Genomic DNA, 16,999 nt, shown 5'->3' with positions numbered 1-16,999 from the left:
AATAAACGTTGATTTGATCATTAGATTTACAGTAACACAGCCATCCATAGGGCTGTGTGACAAATAAACGTTGATTTGATCATTAGATTTACAGTAACACAGCCATCCATAGGGCTGTGTGACAAATAAACGTTGATTTGATCATTAGATTTACAGTAACACAGCCATCCATAGGGCTGTGTGACAAATAAACATTGATTTAATCATTAGATTTACAGTAACACAGCCATCCATAGGGCTGTGTGACAAATAAACGTTGATTTGATCATTAGATTTTACAGTAACACAGCCATCCATAGGGCTGTGTGACAAATAAACGTTGATTTGATCATTAGATTTACAGTAACACAGCCATCCATAGGGCTGTGGCGGTCATGAAATACTGTCAGCTGGTTGTCATGCAAATGACTTCCTGTCTCAAGGTAAATGACCATTAATTCACAAACTCGTTGAGCATCTCCAGGCCTCCATGCATACAAGCCACTGACATGCACCTTTGGAACATCTACATTTAAGCAAACCTAATGAATCCATGTAAATATACACCATCACAACGAATCCATGATTCATTTTAGGCAGCTCCAAAGAACCTCAGAAGAAAATGTATTTCAGAAGAACAGAACGTGTTTTGGCTATGCAGAAGGAACACCTTCCTAATATTGCGTTGCACCCCTTTTTGCCCTCAGAACATTCTCAATTTGTCGTGGCATGGACTCTACAAGGAGTTAAGTGTTCCACAGAGATGCTGGCCCCATGTTGACTCCAATGCTTCCCACAGTTGTGTCAAATTGGCTGGATGTCCTTTGGGTGGTGGACCATTCTTGATACATACGGGGGAAACTGTTGAGCGTGACAAACCCATCTGCGTTGCAGTTATTGACACACTCAAACCGGTGCGCCTGGCACCTACCACCATACCCTGTTCAAAGGCACTTTAGTCTTGTCCATTCACCCTCTGAATGGAACTCACACAATCCATGTCTCACAGCTTAAAAAGCTACACTGATTGAAGAGGGTTTAACAGGTGACATCAATAAGGGATCCTACCTTTGACCTGGATACACCTGGTCAGTCTATGTCATGGAAATGGTTGCAAGACAGTGCATGCTCACAAGTCCCGTGCCATTATTTTATATTACATGATTTTATAGGAAGAAGAATATAATTGAATTTAGCTGAATAAAATGGGATGGATATTTTTCCCCATTCTGAAGCGTACATGAAGTGACTAAAGTGTTCATTTGAAACAGGTCCTACATATGCTATATTTAGAGTTATTTGGCAACTGTAGTTGTGAATGATACAAACTTTAGAATGTCTTAGAAATCAAATCAGATATGGGCTGCATGATGGCGCTATAGGCTATTGATGATTTGGAAAAAGTCAAACAAAAGCTTGACCTCTGTTCCTTGCCCCAGGCTGCATACATTCTCATCAAGTTATCATGTTTTCACCCAGAGACTATTTTCAATTTAAATCACTTCACACATAAACCACTGAGAACCATTGAGCATCTCAATTTGTGACAGGTGATATTCCTCGCAAGTAGGCCAGTGCTTAATTTGGTAAACGTTGGGGAACCGCTATAGAAACATGCTTTCACTAAATTGTTGACAGCCCCCTCTCTCTGCACGCTCAAGAAAGCGAGGAAGGAGAGAAAGATGGAAACGCAGGGGTGAGATATTCTGTAGCTATAAGGGTAATGTCAGCCTATTATGAAAATAGAAAAGAAATCCCTATTACTAGGCTATTCAAAATTGAATTCACTAGAACATTCTTATTTACAATGATGGCATACCCCGGCCAAACCTGGACGACGCTGGGCCAATTGTGCGCACAATTGATTAGGACTCATCAGCCACGTGGAATTTGAATGCGGTCATCGCTCATGACCGCCGTTAATACGGTCACTGCAACAGCCCTAGTTAGTCATGCATTCCCTATACTCTGTTGACTGTCAGAAACAAAGAGTACGAGCTAATTTGCTTTCACACTACAGTATTCCCACAACTGGCGTGATTTCTGAGACTTCATAGAAGCACTGTTTTCAGAACAGGTGATTTGTTACATTTCGAAGGCTGCCTGACAAAATTCAAAGGCCCTTCATACCATGTAGACTGTGTGTAAGTACCATCAGGACAGCCGAGGGAAACACTTCTCACCTTCATAGTGGAATCATGTGTCAGGGGAGAAAAAAACATGTAGAAAAACAGAGCTTATTGAGCCAGGTAGCTGACATGCAGCAAAAAAAGGTTAACAGAGGTATCTGCCAGAGGTATTGAGCCTGGATCTACCATCAGTTTGCATTTATTTGCATGTTGCTGGGCATTTGCATTATGTGTACCCAGCATCAGACCCACATGTGGTTTAAACGCTGCTGCACTCTCAGTGCTGACCGGTAACCTGGCACGCTGAGCATCAGTATGGTTCATTGCCTACACATAGACTTGTTATCCGCAGGTTAGGATGTTCGGATCCCTTGTGCAGGATGACTGAATCCATTGCTGCCAAACAGCAACACCTGCCATCGCTACTAGCCTATATGCCATAGCTGCAATATCTGCTGCTGCTAAAACGACTGACAATAGTACTGAGTGCTGACATGTCTGGCTGTCTTAACTGCTCGGGGCTCATCTCCCACCACCCTGAAGTAAATACACTGTACAGGGCAGGGAACAAAGAGAGACACTTCAGCTGCCAACCTAGGTGGAGAAAGTGATGGAGGTAACAGAGGGAGCCATTTCAAAAGGTTTGCACTACCAAGGCTGGCGAAAACCGTCGCCCCATTAGCTACTGTGCTCACAGTACAGAGAAACATGCCGGGAGCTGGGAGGAAGAGCAGGGTCGTATTGTATTCACAGTGCTCAGTGCACATTTTACAGGTCCACCCAAAAATACGAGGCTCCGCCGAAGGAGGAGAATGGGAGATAAAGCCTGCAGAACCAGCAGGTAGTAACTCACGGTGAAAAAGGTTGTGATTTCCCAGCATCTGCTCTTGTTGGTAAACACTCTTTGGGACCATGGCAGTCATGGGGAATCCGCCAAGTTAACACAGCTCACTGGTTGCTTCCGGAGCGTGACGAAGACCAAAGAGCACTGGGGGAGGCTTATGAAAATGTATGGTCCATGGTGCTTCCTCAGCTAACCACCCACTACAACCACACAGGAAGTCTAGGCCTATATTTATTTATTTGTAATGTGTTCATCCAACAGGCTCGTTTTTCATTGGGATGACTTAAGCTTGATCACAGAAGGGAACGTGTTAAACTTACTGTGCCCCCTACGATCCTCCCCAAGGGGTACCACGACCTCTCGTCGAACCAGTTGAGGAACTCGTAAAACCCATTTGTGGTCAGATGATGTGTCGACCTGTAGTTGAACCTGTGGGAAGACGGAGAATATGGCTTTGTTTGGTACAAGGCAAAAATAAAACCGTGGTACACAAAAGCAGGTAGCTAATACAAATATATTAAGATATTGTTGAATGTGCAATCAAGTATGATTTTGGAAAGAATAGCCTTATTATTCTACAAGAAAGGTGGCCAGTGTTGCTGCACATGCTTTGTATCATTTGAGAGAGTAGGCTTCCCTTCAGCATGCAAAATGTTGCATTGAAGCCAGTAACGCTCCGATCAACTGCAAGTTCAATCACACTCATAATTCTGCAATCTCACAAAGCCTCACTTCTAACAATGTCCCCAGCCAGCACAGGTTCAAGTGACCCAAAAAGAAAAAGGTGTCTTCAAGAAATAATCAAATAGCTAAATTAATGCAACCGAAGAGATTTAATGGTTTGGACTGCTATCGAGCCACAAACACTAAGAAAAGCAGACACTAGGAAGACAACTGCCAGAGAAAAAGCAACCATTAAGTACAATTCATTAAGATAATGTTTTATCTCGTCGCCTCATTCCGTGTGGTTCCTCTGTGGAATGCCCATATATGCGGAAGCCTGTGTGTTAACATATCCTTGAAAAAGAAGAGTCTACTGCTAGTGCAAGTTTGAAGGACAATTACCAACTTTATCTGACAATACGGAGACATCCCAAACTTCCAACCCGAACAGTCCGCTTGGTTTGCGTGACATCGCCGCTCTGAAATGGCAAAACATTCATATCATTTTCTCTAAAGATTGTGAAATGTCTCCCAGAAGCCACTCTGTAAACACTTTGCATACAGATTCACATGTGGCTTCTTGCTTTGCTTAGATTCCATGCTAGGCCATGAGTTCGATTAATATCTCAAATCTTCATATGGCTCAGCGTGAGGCAGTGATGTTACATTTCAAGTGTAAAAAAACGAAGAAACAGTTTATATGTAGGGGACAGTTGACGTAACCAGAGTAATATAATACACTTCATGAGTCAGTTGTGCAATCAATGCGATGCACCTGTGGCTCTGAAATAAGGACATCCATCCTTGGGACAGACCACATTGGTCTGCAGAAACAGCCCCAACACTGGTATGTCAGCAACCCCTAAGGACAATAGCAGCATCCTTCCCTAATACTTTGGCTCCATAGCAGATGATTCAGGAGATTCGAGCCAGCCAGGACACGGTCACTGAGCTGCTGGGAGACAAGAAGCTCACACATACATCCCAAAATGGGTGGCAAGCTCATTAATCACTGCATTTTTCTTCTACACAACTCACCTGAAGGATTCGTATCTGCAGGTGGGGAAAGGGGATGGCCAAAATCCTTCGATAAAGTGCTTGGGGGACAAATTCTAGTCAATGACGGTCTTTTCTAGGCTTACGTTATTTTATATCAGTTTGTACACACGGGAGATTTAAAAGTTCTGGCGCTTTTAAAATGATTTCTGGTATCAAGGAAATAGGCTTTGAACAGTGACAAAAGCCAGCGAAGAACAAAGAATTAAAGGATGTAAACAAACACTTGCACTATTCATACGTCTGGTGCACTTACTGTTGCAGTTCACTTTCAAGTAGAATATAAAACATGCTTTTGTTATGGCTCATCCATTATTCACTGACTGACATGTCTAGTGAGGAGACCAAGCTACTGTTGAGCACAGACAATGCACACACAATGCGCACACACCTTATATTGCAGTGCACCTGAAGCTGGCTATTCCAGAGAGATGGAACTAGGACTGTTGATCCCTGTGGCTCCTCATGCAGTCAGATCACATTATTTCAGAACCTGAGACTGGACACTTTCACAAGTTTGAGCATGAGCCAGCAAAACCAGTGTTTCTTTCAGACTCTGGAGCATGGAGAGACCAGCCAGGTATAAGAGCTGCCCAGCAAAGAGCACTTACTTCCACAACCTAACCTCTCATACCCTACACAGGGAAGCTATTGTTCGTCAACTGTCAAAGCACGGAGGCCGAAGTAGAGAGAACCACAGAAAGCACTTATAAAAAACTTCACCCGCTGCCTCACCATATTCGCAAAAAAAAACATTTTCCAATGATCTCATGGACAGCAGAGCAGAGTGTTTTATCCTTGCACTTGTCACTTTGATGGGGTGGATAATGTGGCCTGCCAAGTGCATTAGCAATTTAATGCATAACTGCCTAGTCGGTCCCGGCCGACAGAACATCACTGCACCATCAAGTAGTGAGCAGGTGAGCTTCAAGCGACACAAACCCCTGCCGTTTAAATCATGTCTGGCCTCGGAAGCATGGAAATGAACTAAAATGTGGCTTACGTGTCAACTCTGGAGCAAATTATTCACAGCATCTTATGCATTTGAAATTGGTTGGGGATGCCCCCAGGCATCACAACTAATTTCGATCATGTCCGTTATAGAGATGAGTTCTCCATTGTTACAAAGCCCTCATTCAGTGCATAAAACAAAAGGGATTCCTTTGTGGTTCGTGAGCCGATAACGTCTTGCACCTTGGTAACCACATAATCAAACGCATCATTGGTTTTCCTGCTCTGCTCCTGCTGTTTGGATAAATGTCCAAATGGACTTTTGTTCCCGGAGTGCACTTGCCACCTTGACTAAGCCTAATTGCCCGCTGTCTTCACACTATGGATAGATTACCTGTAAGTGTTAAGAGTTCGGGGAATTAACCACGCAGTAGTACCAAATATTAAGCTGGGGCTGCCTGAATCACAACAGCTCAATGTTTAACACGGGCGCTTGGTGATTTCGTAGAATTTGCACACGAAAGCCCACACAAGTCGCAAACAGACCAAGAACGCACAGGTTGGGAGCAGACCCATATGCAGAGTGGTGACCTTTTTAAAAAGCTAGTCACAAATTAACTTCGGTAAAAGCAAGTAAAAAAATAAAAATTGCTTTAACTTCTGCAAATTTATCAGTCAAAGTCAATGTTCTGAGCTTCTTGAAATAGTTAAACAAAATAGACTGCTGTGCCTGTGATTACTAGAGCAAACCGTACACCTGGGGTTCAAGGTTGGCCAATCTTCTTGATCGTTTTCAGGTTATCTTGCATGGATTTGTTGATTCCCAACTGTCCGACTTTACACACATATGGCATGTCTTATTGCCATTTCAGATTATTATTTTTTAAATAGAAAAAGTATTGCTAATAAATGCCAAATGAAGTATATGGGGACCAACTAGCAGCAAATCCATACTGGAGTCGCGACTCCTGCATAAGAGTGAAACGCCTTCAAAAGCAGGTATGGGAGAGAACAAATGCAAGTGTCAACTCTAGAAGAGGAGGTTAGGAGTAATATTCTGAGTTGCCACCTAAATGAAACATTTGAATAACAGGATTACAAATACATACACCAGAACTAGCTTGATAATGGTCACTTATGGGATGTTCCAGTTGGATGGAGACCCATGGGAGATTAAGGACCATCAGCCAAGGCTCTACCAGTGGACCCAGTCTTGGCTACTTTCCATACGACTCTATGGCACTCGGGGGGGGGGGGCCCACCCACTAGGCAGGACTGTGCACACAGAGCCTATTCCCCTTCTCACTGCATGCTCATGTGACTTATGTAGCTAAATTTGATCTAAAAAATAAATAAAATTACGCTGGATAAAAGTAAATACAAAATGGTATATCATACACTGTAGTTGAGAAAGAAATGGGAAGTAGTTCTGCTTTGAAAGTTGAAAAACGTGTAACCCCAGTTTTGAGAAAATGGCCCTTGAATATTTTTGTTACACCTACTGGAGAGTTCGTCTACATCCATTCATCATTGTTCAAACCCTCTTAAGCCTTAGTCCCACCCATCTCTTTAAGGATTCATGTGAGGCCATGTGATAAACTTATACACTGCTCAATTTTTTTTAAAGGGAACACATCCTAGATCTGAATGAATGAAATATTCTTATTAAATACTTTTTTCTTTACATAGTTGAATGTGCTGACAATAATCACGCAAAAATTATCAATGGAAATCAAATTTATCAACCCATGGAGATCTGGATTTGGAGTCACACTCAAAATTGAAGTGGAAAACCACACTACAGGCTGATCCAACTTTGATGTAATGTCCTTAAAACAAGTCAAAATGAGGCTCAGTAGTGTGTGTGGCCTCCACATGCCTGTATGACCTCCCTACAACGCTTGGGCATGCTCCTGATGAGGTGGCGGATGGTCTCCTGAGGGATCTCCTCCCAGACCTGGACTAAAGCATCCGTCAACTCCTGGACAGTCTGTGGTGCAACGTGGTGTTGGTGGATGGAGCGAGACATGATGTCCCAGATGTGCTCAATTGGATTCAGGTCTAGGGAATGGGCGGGCCAGTCCATAGCATCAATGCCTTCCTCTTACAGGAACTGCTGACACACTCCAGCCACATGAGGTCTAGCATTGTCTTGCATTAGGAGGAACCCAGGGCCAACCGCACCAGCATATGGTCTCACAAGGCGTCTGAGGATCTCATCTCGGTACCTAATGGCAGTCAGGCTACCTCTGGCGAGCACATGGAGGGCTGTGAGTCTCCCCAAAGAAATGCCACCCCACACCATGACTGACCCACCGTCAAACTGGTCATGCTGGAGGATGTTGCAGGCAGCAGAACGTTCTCCACAGTGTCTCCAGACTCTGTCACGTCTGTCACATGTGCCCAGTGTGAACCTGCTTTCATCTGTGAAGAGCACAGGGCGCCAGTGGCGAATTTGCCAATCTTGGTGCCAAACGTCCTGCACGGTGTTGGGCTGTAAGCACAACCCCCAACTGTGGAGGTCGGGCCCTCATACCACCCTCATGGAGTCTGTTTCTGACCGTTTGCGCAGACACATGCACATTTGTGGCCTGCTGGAGGTCATTTTGCACAAAGGCGGAGGTAGCGGTCCTGCTGCTGGGTTGTTGCCCTCCTATGGCCTCCTCTACGTCTCCTGATGTACTGGCCTGTCTCCTGGTAGCACCTCCATGCTCTGTACACTACGCTGACAGACACAGCAAACCTTCTTGCCACAGCTCGCATTAATGTGCCATCCTGGATGAGCTGCACTACCTGAGCCACTTGTGTGGGTTGTAGCCTCCGTCTCATGCTACCACTAGAGTGAAAGCACCACCAGCATTCAAAAGTGACCAAAACATCAGCCAGGAAGCATAGGAACTGAGAAGTGGTCTGTGGTCACCACCTGCAGAACCACTCCTTTATTGGGGCTGTCTTGCTAATTGCCTATAATTTCCACCTGTTGTCTATTCCATTTGCACAACAGCATGTGAAATTTATTGTCAATCAGTGTTGCTTCCTAAGTGGGCAGTTTGATTTCACAGAAGTGTGATTGACTTGGAGTTACATTGTGTTCCCTTAATTTTTTTGAGCAGTGTATATCTGGAAAATGTAGCTGGACTCTTACCCGTATACATGGATGAACGCTTCACGGCAGACTGGAACCTTACCTCCATTTTGTTTGTAGTTGTGTCAAGTACCTCCAGTTCACATTGACCGTGGCTTGTGCAGAAAGTAGCCATTCACTTTTTCCTACTGATTTGTCGATAGAGCCTGCTAAATTCAGAGCATTAATGTTGAGAAAAGTAGCAAAACTTTAGTTCTCGATGGCTAACGTTAGATCTTTAAAAAAATGGCACGGCAGAAAGGACTGTCAACACATACTCAACAGCTCACGTTATAGACAGAGGCATGCTACATGGCAGACCAATCCAAACTCATCGCCACATGTCCATCCATTATGTCAGCCATGGCTAGTGGGAAGGTTCCTCACTTTTTCTATGGCTAAACCAACTAGACTCATAATTTAAAAATGGTCTTCATATTTATGGATGGAATACAAGGTAGTTATTAAGGCACATGAAAGTTCACATGTTCCAGAAGGCACAAAAATGCATTTTGATTTAAAAAATTATGTTTACGTTCAAATGGCTGTACTGTGAAGTAGTGACGTGCGACATACGCCTAGTTTCCTGAAACAAGTCACATATGGCGGAAAAGAGTGACACTGGTTTACTATAATACTGCAGTGTCCAACAGAGACAGAAGCTGGACGAGAAGACATTTTGGCGAATGGGCTGTATTCCTATTCACACGACACGGTTAAATTACTGAGCTCCGTGCTCAACGATCCGTCAAGTAATTGCATTTTATGGATGTTTGATGGCAATATTGTGCAGATGCTACAGGAAATTAGTAGATCATTCTGGATTTAAATGTTAACTGTAATTACTTACTCACCAGTATACAGGCTTGATGAGGTTCTGTCACCACTGATTTAGTGGTGTTTGCATGAACAAGAGCGGGAAAGAAAAACTATAATGCTCATAAGATCAGTATGTGATGAATACCAAATTGAGCTAATGATTCCGCCAAGTCAACCATTTCGGGGATTACGGAATGAGCAATAAAAAAAATCTGCATAATTTCAGTGTAAACACTTGCTGAAACAGCAAAGAGCTTGTATCTGATAAACCAGCATCCGCGGAACGTCGTTAAATCATAACACCATGAAAAATCTGTCAAATTATGAACCAAACTAATTCATGTCTAACTAAAAATGTCACAATTTTTTACTTTTCAAAACAAGCCAGCTGGCTGTAGTGTTTGGGTAACAATAACAGATGGCTGCCGCTTCAGTTCCTAGGTGGGGCATACTGCCATCATGTCAATAAGCATGGATCTTAGCAACTGTCTATTCAAATCAACACATGAAAAATGACAAGCTATGTAAAGCCATCTGCAGAGCACAGACATAATTATGATATCCATATTTATTGTTCATGGGCAAGGTGGGAAATTAACTTTTTGGTCTACCAGGCACTGTGACAGGCAGATTTTAAATCTACTCTATTCATACATTTTTTGTGACCTGCTTCTTTTAACCAAAAGTGTTTGGTTAAAAGTGCCTGCCCTGCCACAAAATGGTGAAAAATGCATTCTTATCCGTGAATGACAAAGTCTATCTGCATTTGGCGGGTGTTAATTTCCAACCCTGTTCATGGGTACAACGGAATTAAAGCCATTTGAAAAGGCATTGAAACATTTCTGAATCCCAACTCTCAAGTTTGCCAAAATCGTTAGTGCTTCTAAAATTGTCCTTTAAATGCGCTCCCTCAATACCATATTTTCAATAGCTGTTCAATAGCATATAGCCTAGTTCTGCTATATTTGGGCCTAGTCTGGGGAGAGAACAGACTAAAAATAAATAAAAATCGGTCTGGTTTATTTGCTCCAGATTGACGGAAAGACAAAAAGTAATAAAACAGAGTGTTCCTGTAAAAGGACATTAGGGCTAAGTCTGATAAAAATCTTCCCTGGATTCTTATTGCTGTAGCCCCAAGGCAAGTAACGAAAGTAATGGACATGTAAGACTGTCTTTTAAAAAGGAAAGGTTTGAAACTAATTATAAACTGAGTGTTTCAAGCCTTGAATGCCGATTGGCTGACAGCCATGGCTGTATACCACGGGTATGACAAAATATTTATTTTTACTGCTCTAATTACGTTGGTAACCAGTTTATAATAGCAATAAGGCAACTTGGGGGTTTGCGACATATGGCCAATATACCACAGCTAAGGGATGTGTCCAGGCACTCCGCGTTGCGTCGTGCTTATGAACAGTCCTTAGCCGTGGTATATTGGCCATATACCACACCCTCTTGGGTCTTATTGCTTAAATAGACACTCTAGAACCCAATGACTTTCAATTCAGTTTTACTGCTATATTGACTGCCCAGTTATGCTATTACATTCACTTTAAAATGACCAAATAAGAATGTGAACATATCACAATTCCTCAAACTCACTCAGCGGCAGACTGACGCTACCATCTGACGCATTCACAAGCGGTCTGACTTGAGTCGATCATCAAATCATTTTGTTATCGCTCCCCGACTAACTAAATAGCCACGTAGCACTCATATCTGTAGACATGAAATGCTTTGACAGGCCGCCCCAAGGCGGTGAGGGCAGGTAACAACACATCCTCCACACTGACCTGCAATGCAGGGGCCCCTCACCGGTATGGAGTCCGTGTACTGTGGTACGAGGTAGTTGGGGTGATTTGAACGAGGTAATATGTACAGGTACGTAGCGGGTGAAAAGCAGAATGTCCAGGTAGCCGTTTAACCTGTTGCAACGAGCAATCCCGTATCCGGGAGCGTAATTATAGCCTCAAGCTCATTACCATAACGCAACGTTAACTATTCATGAAAATCGCAAATGAAATGAAATAAATATATTGGCTCACACGCTTAGCCTTTTGTTAACACTGTCATCTCAGATTTTCAAAAAATGCTTTTCAACCATAGCTACACAAGCATTTGTGTAAGAGTATTGATAGCTAGCATAGCATTAAGCCTAGCATTCAGCAGGCAACATTTTCACAAAAACAAGAAAAGCATTCAAATAAAATCATTTACCTTTGAAGAACTTCGGATGTGTTCAATGAGGAGACTCCGTTAGATAGCAAATTTTCAGTTTTTCCAAAAATATTATTTGTGCAGGAGAAATTGCTCCGTTTTTTCATCACGTTTGGCTAAGAAAAACCCCCGAAAATTCAGTCATTACAACGCAAACTTTTTTCTAAATTAACTCCATAATATCGACAGAAACATGGCAAACGTTGTTTAGAATCAATCCTCAAGGTGTTTTTCACATATCTATTCGATGATAAGTCACTCGTGGCAGTTTGGTTTCTCCTCTGAAGAAATGGAAAAATGCACGCACCTGGAGATTACGCAATAGTTTCGACGGAGGACACAGAGCGGACACCTGGTAAATGTAGTCTCTTATGGTCAATTTTCCAATGATATGCCTACAAATACGTCACAATGCTGCAAACACCTTGGGGAAACGACAGAAAGTGTAGGCTCATTCCTTGCGCATTCACAGCCATATAAGGAGACATTGGAACACAGCGCCTCAAAAATCTGGCTCACTTCCTGTATGAAATTTCATCTTGGTTTCGCCTGTAGCATTAGTTCTGTGGCACTCACAGACAATATCTTTGCAGTTTTGGAAACGTCAGGGTGTTTTCTTTCCAAAGCTGTCAATTATATGCATAGTCGAGCATCTTTTCGTGACATAACGTTCCCGTTTTAAACAAGATATTTTTCATCCAAAAATGAAATACTGCCCCCAGAGGTTCAAGAGGTTAACTTTTCAGCAGTCTTTTGGCTTTAGAAGAAGCGCGCTTAGCAGGTGGGGGGCTAAGCGCGCTTCAGTACTTCTTATAAAGTCTATATATATCCTCGTTATTGTTATTGTGTTACCTTGTGTAACTATTATATTTGTTTATCGTCTTACTTTCTAACTGCATTGTTTGGAAAGGGCTCGTAAGTAAGCTTTTCACCATTAGGTCTACACTTGTTGTATTTGGCACAGTTCGATTTGCATGGTTTTGCTTTCTGGCGCTCAGCAGAAACAGAACTATGAGCTCAGTCATGGACCATGCACACATGGAACAGTTCAGCAGTAGCCTGGCCCAATGAGAGACAGATTGAGGGGGTTAGAGTGCTTGCTAAGCATGTTCAGGACCTCTGGAGGTCAGCGCAGTTCTAAAACAAAGAAAAACGCATAGGCTTACAAGAGTTTCAGAACGTCGCTCAGCAAGTCCCTGTACTGCATGACCAAACTTTAAACAAATGTGTACACGGCTAATGAAAAATAAAATGGTTGTTTAGCCTCATGGTACAAGCATCGACGGCTGGCGGTGGAGCATGCAGAGCGGGCAAATTCTATTTAAAAAAAAAACATTTCACACTCGATAGATTGTAGTTTCAGAAACAAAACAAAAACGAGGTTATGAATAAATCTGTTGCCAAAATGTGTTGTGGCCCTTCCTTTGAGAGGGTGAAGCAGAGTGATGTAAGCAGCCAGTCCCTCTCAATGAGGCCAGCTCATCTAGACTCTTTACTGACACTCAATGAAACCAGAAATCAGTCTCAGGAACACATCAAGGAGCTTGGGCACCCCCTAAACTCACAGCTCATTTGAAAGTAGCCAAACACTGATCAAGGAACCACATTGACCAAACACTAAGGACATGGCTACATACAATAAATTGGTACAAGTTTGTGAATGGGAGGCATTCCTGAAACATAGCCATACTCTTGGGAACCAGAGGACAGTTTGGAAGCAATTCTAAAGCCCCCTGATCTCAAAAGTCCCCATAAGAACAGTTACACAAGCGTTCTCTACAGGGATGTGCTGCATTCCCGAGAAATTGCACTGAGCCAGTCCAAGAAAATAGAAGGTATTTTTATTAGATGCACAATATCAGGGTAGAAGCAGTCAGTAGCATGCTCTGCGATAAAAGCAACTTTACCGCCCAACATTTTGATTATTAAAATGTTTGACCTATGCTTTATGCAGATTGCCTCCAATTAAATGTTTTTCAAAAAATAATTCATTATCAAATTTTAATAATTTAGTAACAAAGGACTATCAATAAAAGCCTTCCTGGCAAACCTCACCCTAGACTTCAATGAGAAGTTTTGAAATTAGCATGAAACGGGGAATGACAGACGAAAACTAGATTAAGCCATTTGAGATGAAAGTAAGCCCTTGTGAACAATGAATGACAGAGACTAAAAAACTGTCAATTAATTCCACTCCTCAGCATTTAAGTCAGTGGGAAAAGGTTGTCTGGGATATTAAGTCAAAGTCTAAAAAACATGCAAAATGACATATGCAAAAGGTGTATTTCTCTAAAATGTTGTACCCACATTTGTTTACATTCCTGTTAGTGAGCATTTCTCCTTTGCCAAGATAATACATCCACCTGACAGGTGTGGCATATCAAGAAGCTGATTAAACCGCATGATCATTACACAGGTGCACCTTGTGCTGGAGAAAATAAAAAGGCCACTAAATTGTGCAGTTGTCCACCAGAGCTGATGCAAGAAAATTGAAATAATCTCTACCATAAGCTGCCTCCGTTGTTTTAGAGAATTTGGTAGTATGTCCAACCAGACTCACAGCCGCAGACCACACTTAACCTTGCCAGCCCAGTAACTCCACATCTGGCTTCAACACAACCGAAGAATATCTGCACAAACCGTCAGAAACCGTCTCAGGGAAGCTCATCTGCATGCTCGTCGTCGTGACCTGACTGCAGTTTGGCGACGTAACTGCCTTCAGTGGGCAAATGCTCATCTTCGATGGCCACTGGCATGCTGGAGAAGTGTGCTCTTCACAGTGGAATCCCAGTTTCAACTGTAACAGGCAAATGGCAGACAGCGTGTATGCTGTCGTGTGGGGGCGAGCACTTTGCTAATGTCAACGTTGTGAAGGCATAAGCTACGGACAAGGAAAAACAAATCCATTTTATCGATGGCATTTTGAGTCAGAGACATTGTCGTGCCATTCATCCGCCGCCATGACCTCACGTTTCAGCATAATACACGGCCCCATGTCGCATGGATCTGTACACAATTCCTGGAAGCTGAAAATAGCCATTATTCTATGGCCTGCATACTCAACAGAAATGTTTGGGGTGCTCTGGATCGACGTGTACGACAGCATGTTTCAGTTCCCGCCAATATCCAGCAACTTCACACAGCCATGGAAGAGGAGTGGGACAACATTCCACAGGCCACAACCAACAGCCTGAACTCTATGTGAAGGAGATGTGTCGCGCTGCATGAGGCAAATGGTGGTCACACCAGATACTGCCTGGTGTTCTGATCCATAGCCCTACCTTTTTTTAAAGTTATCTGTGACAAACGGATGTATATCTGTACTCCATAGATTAGGACCTAATTAATTTAAATGGACTGATTTCCGTACATTAACTGTAATTCAGTAATACCTTTAAATCCTTGCATTTAGGTTTTATATTTTTGTTCCGTCTTCAAACAACCACTACAGGGAAGCTATAATCCAACTTTACCGATAAACAATGAACGTAGAGGCAGAGATTGAGTTCAACAAGATGATTGCAGGATTCTGTCTAGGTTAAAGTTCAAAGCAAACTGCAATGCTCCTTTCTTATTTAAGACTTCCAGCTTTAAGAGCAGGCTTTCTCCTCACAGTGGGGCTGCAGAACTAGACCCATCAAGTAGAGCCTCTCCCCAGTCTCCCCATCTAAGCGGATGTGACATTTGAACAAAGCAGGGGAAAGTAAACAACTCTGAGATGCCTCCCCGTGGATAGTAAACAATCAAATAGAAAACACCTACAGCACTCTGCTGGAGGAGCCAGTGAACAAACACAACCAAGCAGAGAAGGAACATTTCCAGTTGGGCACAGGAACCCTTCCCCATAACAAAATAAAAGCTCCGGTCGGCAGTCAAATCCTCCAACTGAAGAGTCTTCTTTTTGAGGAGCACACCAGAGGCATTCTTGCCTCTGAGGAGCTGAGCAGTCTCCCAGAAGAGAGGGAGTGGTAGACGTATGGGGGCAGAAAGGAAACAAATATTGGTTAAGGGTGTTTATGACAAAAATCTGTGGGGGAACATGAGAATGGCGCTACAGCAACTGCACTGCAGACAAACACACCACACTTGGCCAGTGAAATGGAGCTGGGTTTTAAAACTCACTACGCCTAATTATTCCAAAAAAGGCTTTTTACACATCACAACACCCTGCCAAATACTATATAAAATCCTAAAAGACAAACTGAGCCCATAATACCAAACCTATAGAGGCGCCTTATTAAAATGCAGGTTTGACGACCGTCTGCAAACAGTGAAGTGCACAGTGGGGAAGCATCCATGTCGAGTCATTGGATATTTTGAGAGTTCATGCGCTGATCACGATGAGAAGCTGCACGGGACCCTCGCCATCTTATAGCTTTGTATGACTTACCTGTTCATCCCTACACCTCCCCTTTCTCTATAAAACAGCTCCATGGGTAGCCAAATCCATCTGGATGAAAGGATCATCTATAAGATGACGTTAAAGGAGGATAATAAATCGACTGCCACCTGCTTACAGGCTGTTGTTGAAGCATCATCTTGGAAGCCATGTCAGTGTATGACCCAGAGTGTTAGATGACCAATTGAGCGGTTTGCACCACACAACAAAAGCGATCACCTTTTGTGGCGATCAAAGGAGAAGAGAGATGCTACACCCAAGTAGTCCAGAGGGGAGAGAAAGAAAGAAATGAGACTCTGGATGACCACATGTTTGTTTCCAACACTAGGGCTGTTTTCCTAAAGAAGTTCAATTCCCTTTGGGTTTTGTTTCCATGCCACAATACTAAGGAGAATTGCAATACTGGCACTGTCCTGGCCCTAAAGTGAATGCTCAGAGAAGTGGAGCGATTACTTTGACAAAAAGAATCCTGTCATAACTGCTCGGTAATCAACGTGAGATATCAAACAGTAAGGACAACGCCAGTGGTAATTACAATCATATGTAATCACCATCATATCTAAAAATCAACGTGTTTAATACCCATTGACACCACTCAATGAATAGGCAAACAACATCTCTGTGATTTGGATCAAACTTCCAGTCTTCCTCCTCGTTATCCAATTAGAGGGGAAAAAACAGCCTGCTCATGATGACTTCATATCTCCCCCACTCTTCTGGTTCTACCACCAAAAACACAATTATGCATGAAATTACTTCTCGCTCAGTCATCCCCTGATGTGGCAGTTTATCAGAAATTGACTTCAGGTGGGAGGTCA

At 42.9% G+C, this 16,999-nt stretch overlaps 1 protein-coding gene across 3 annotated transcripts in view; it reads right to left on the bottom strand.

Moving 5' to 3' along the window:
* The window catches only part of LOC115128231 (dolichyl-diphosphooligosaccharide--protein glycosyltransferase subunit STT3B), a 90,115-nt gene that overhangs the window by 38,947 nt on the left and 34,169 nt on the right, over positions 1-16,999 (bottom strand). For all 3 annotated transcript variants that reach the window (XM_029657906.2, XM_029657905.2, XM_065017669.1), the window contains exon 2: positions 3,273-3,381. In XM_029657906.2, coding sequence (XP_029513766.1) covers positions 3,273-3,381 — 109 coding nt within the window. The remainder of the gene's footprint in view (positions 1-3,272; positions 3,382-16,999) is intronic.

Source organism: Oncorhynchus nerka, linkage group LG4 (genome assembly GCF_034236695.1).
Source record: "Oncorhynchus nerka isolate Pitt River linkage group LG4, Oner_Uvic_2.0, whole genome shotgun sequence".
In the NCBI taxonomy this organism is placed as follows: domain Eukaryota; kingdom Metazoa; phylum Chordata; class Actinopteri; order Salmoniformes; family Salmonidae; genus Oncorhynchus; species Oncorhynchus nerka.
Note: the sequence above shows the minus strand (reverse complement) of the source record. Positions and strands in the feature narration are given on the sequence as shown.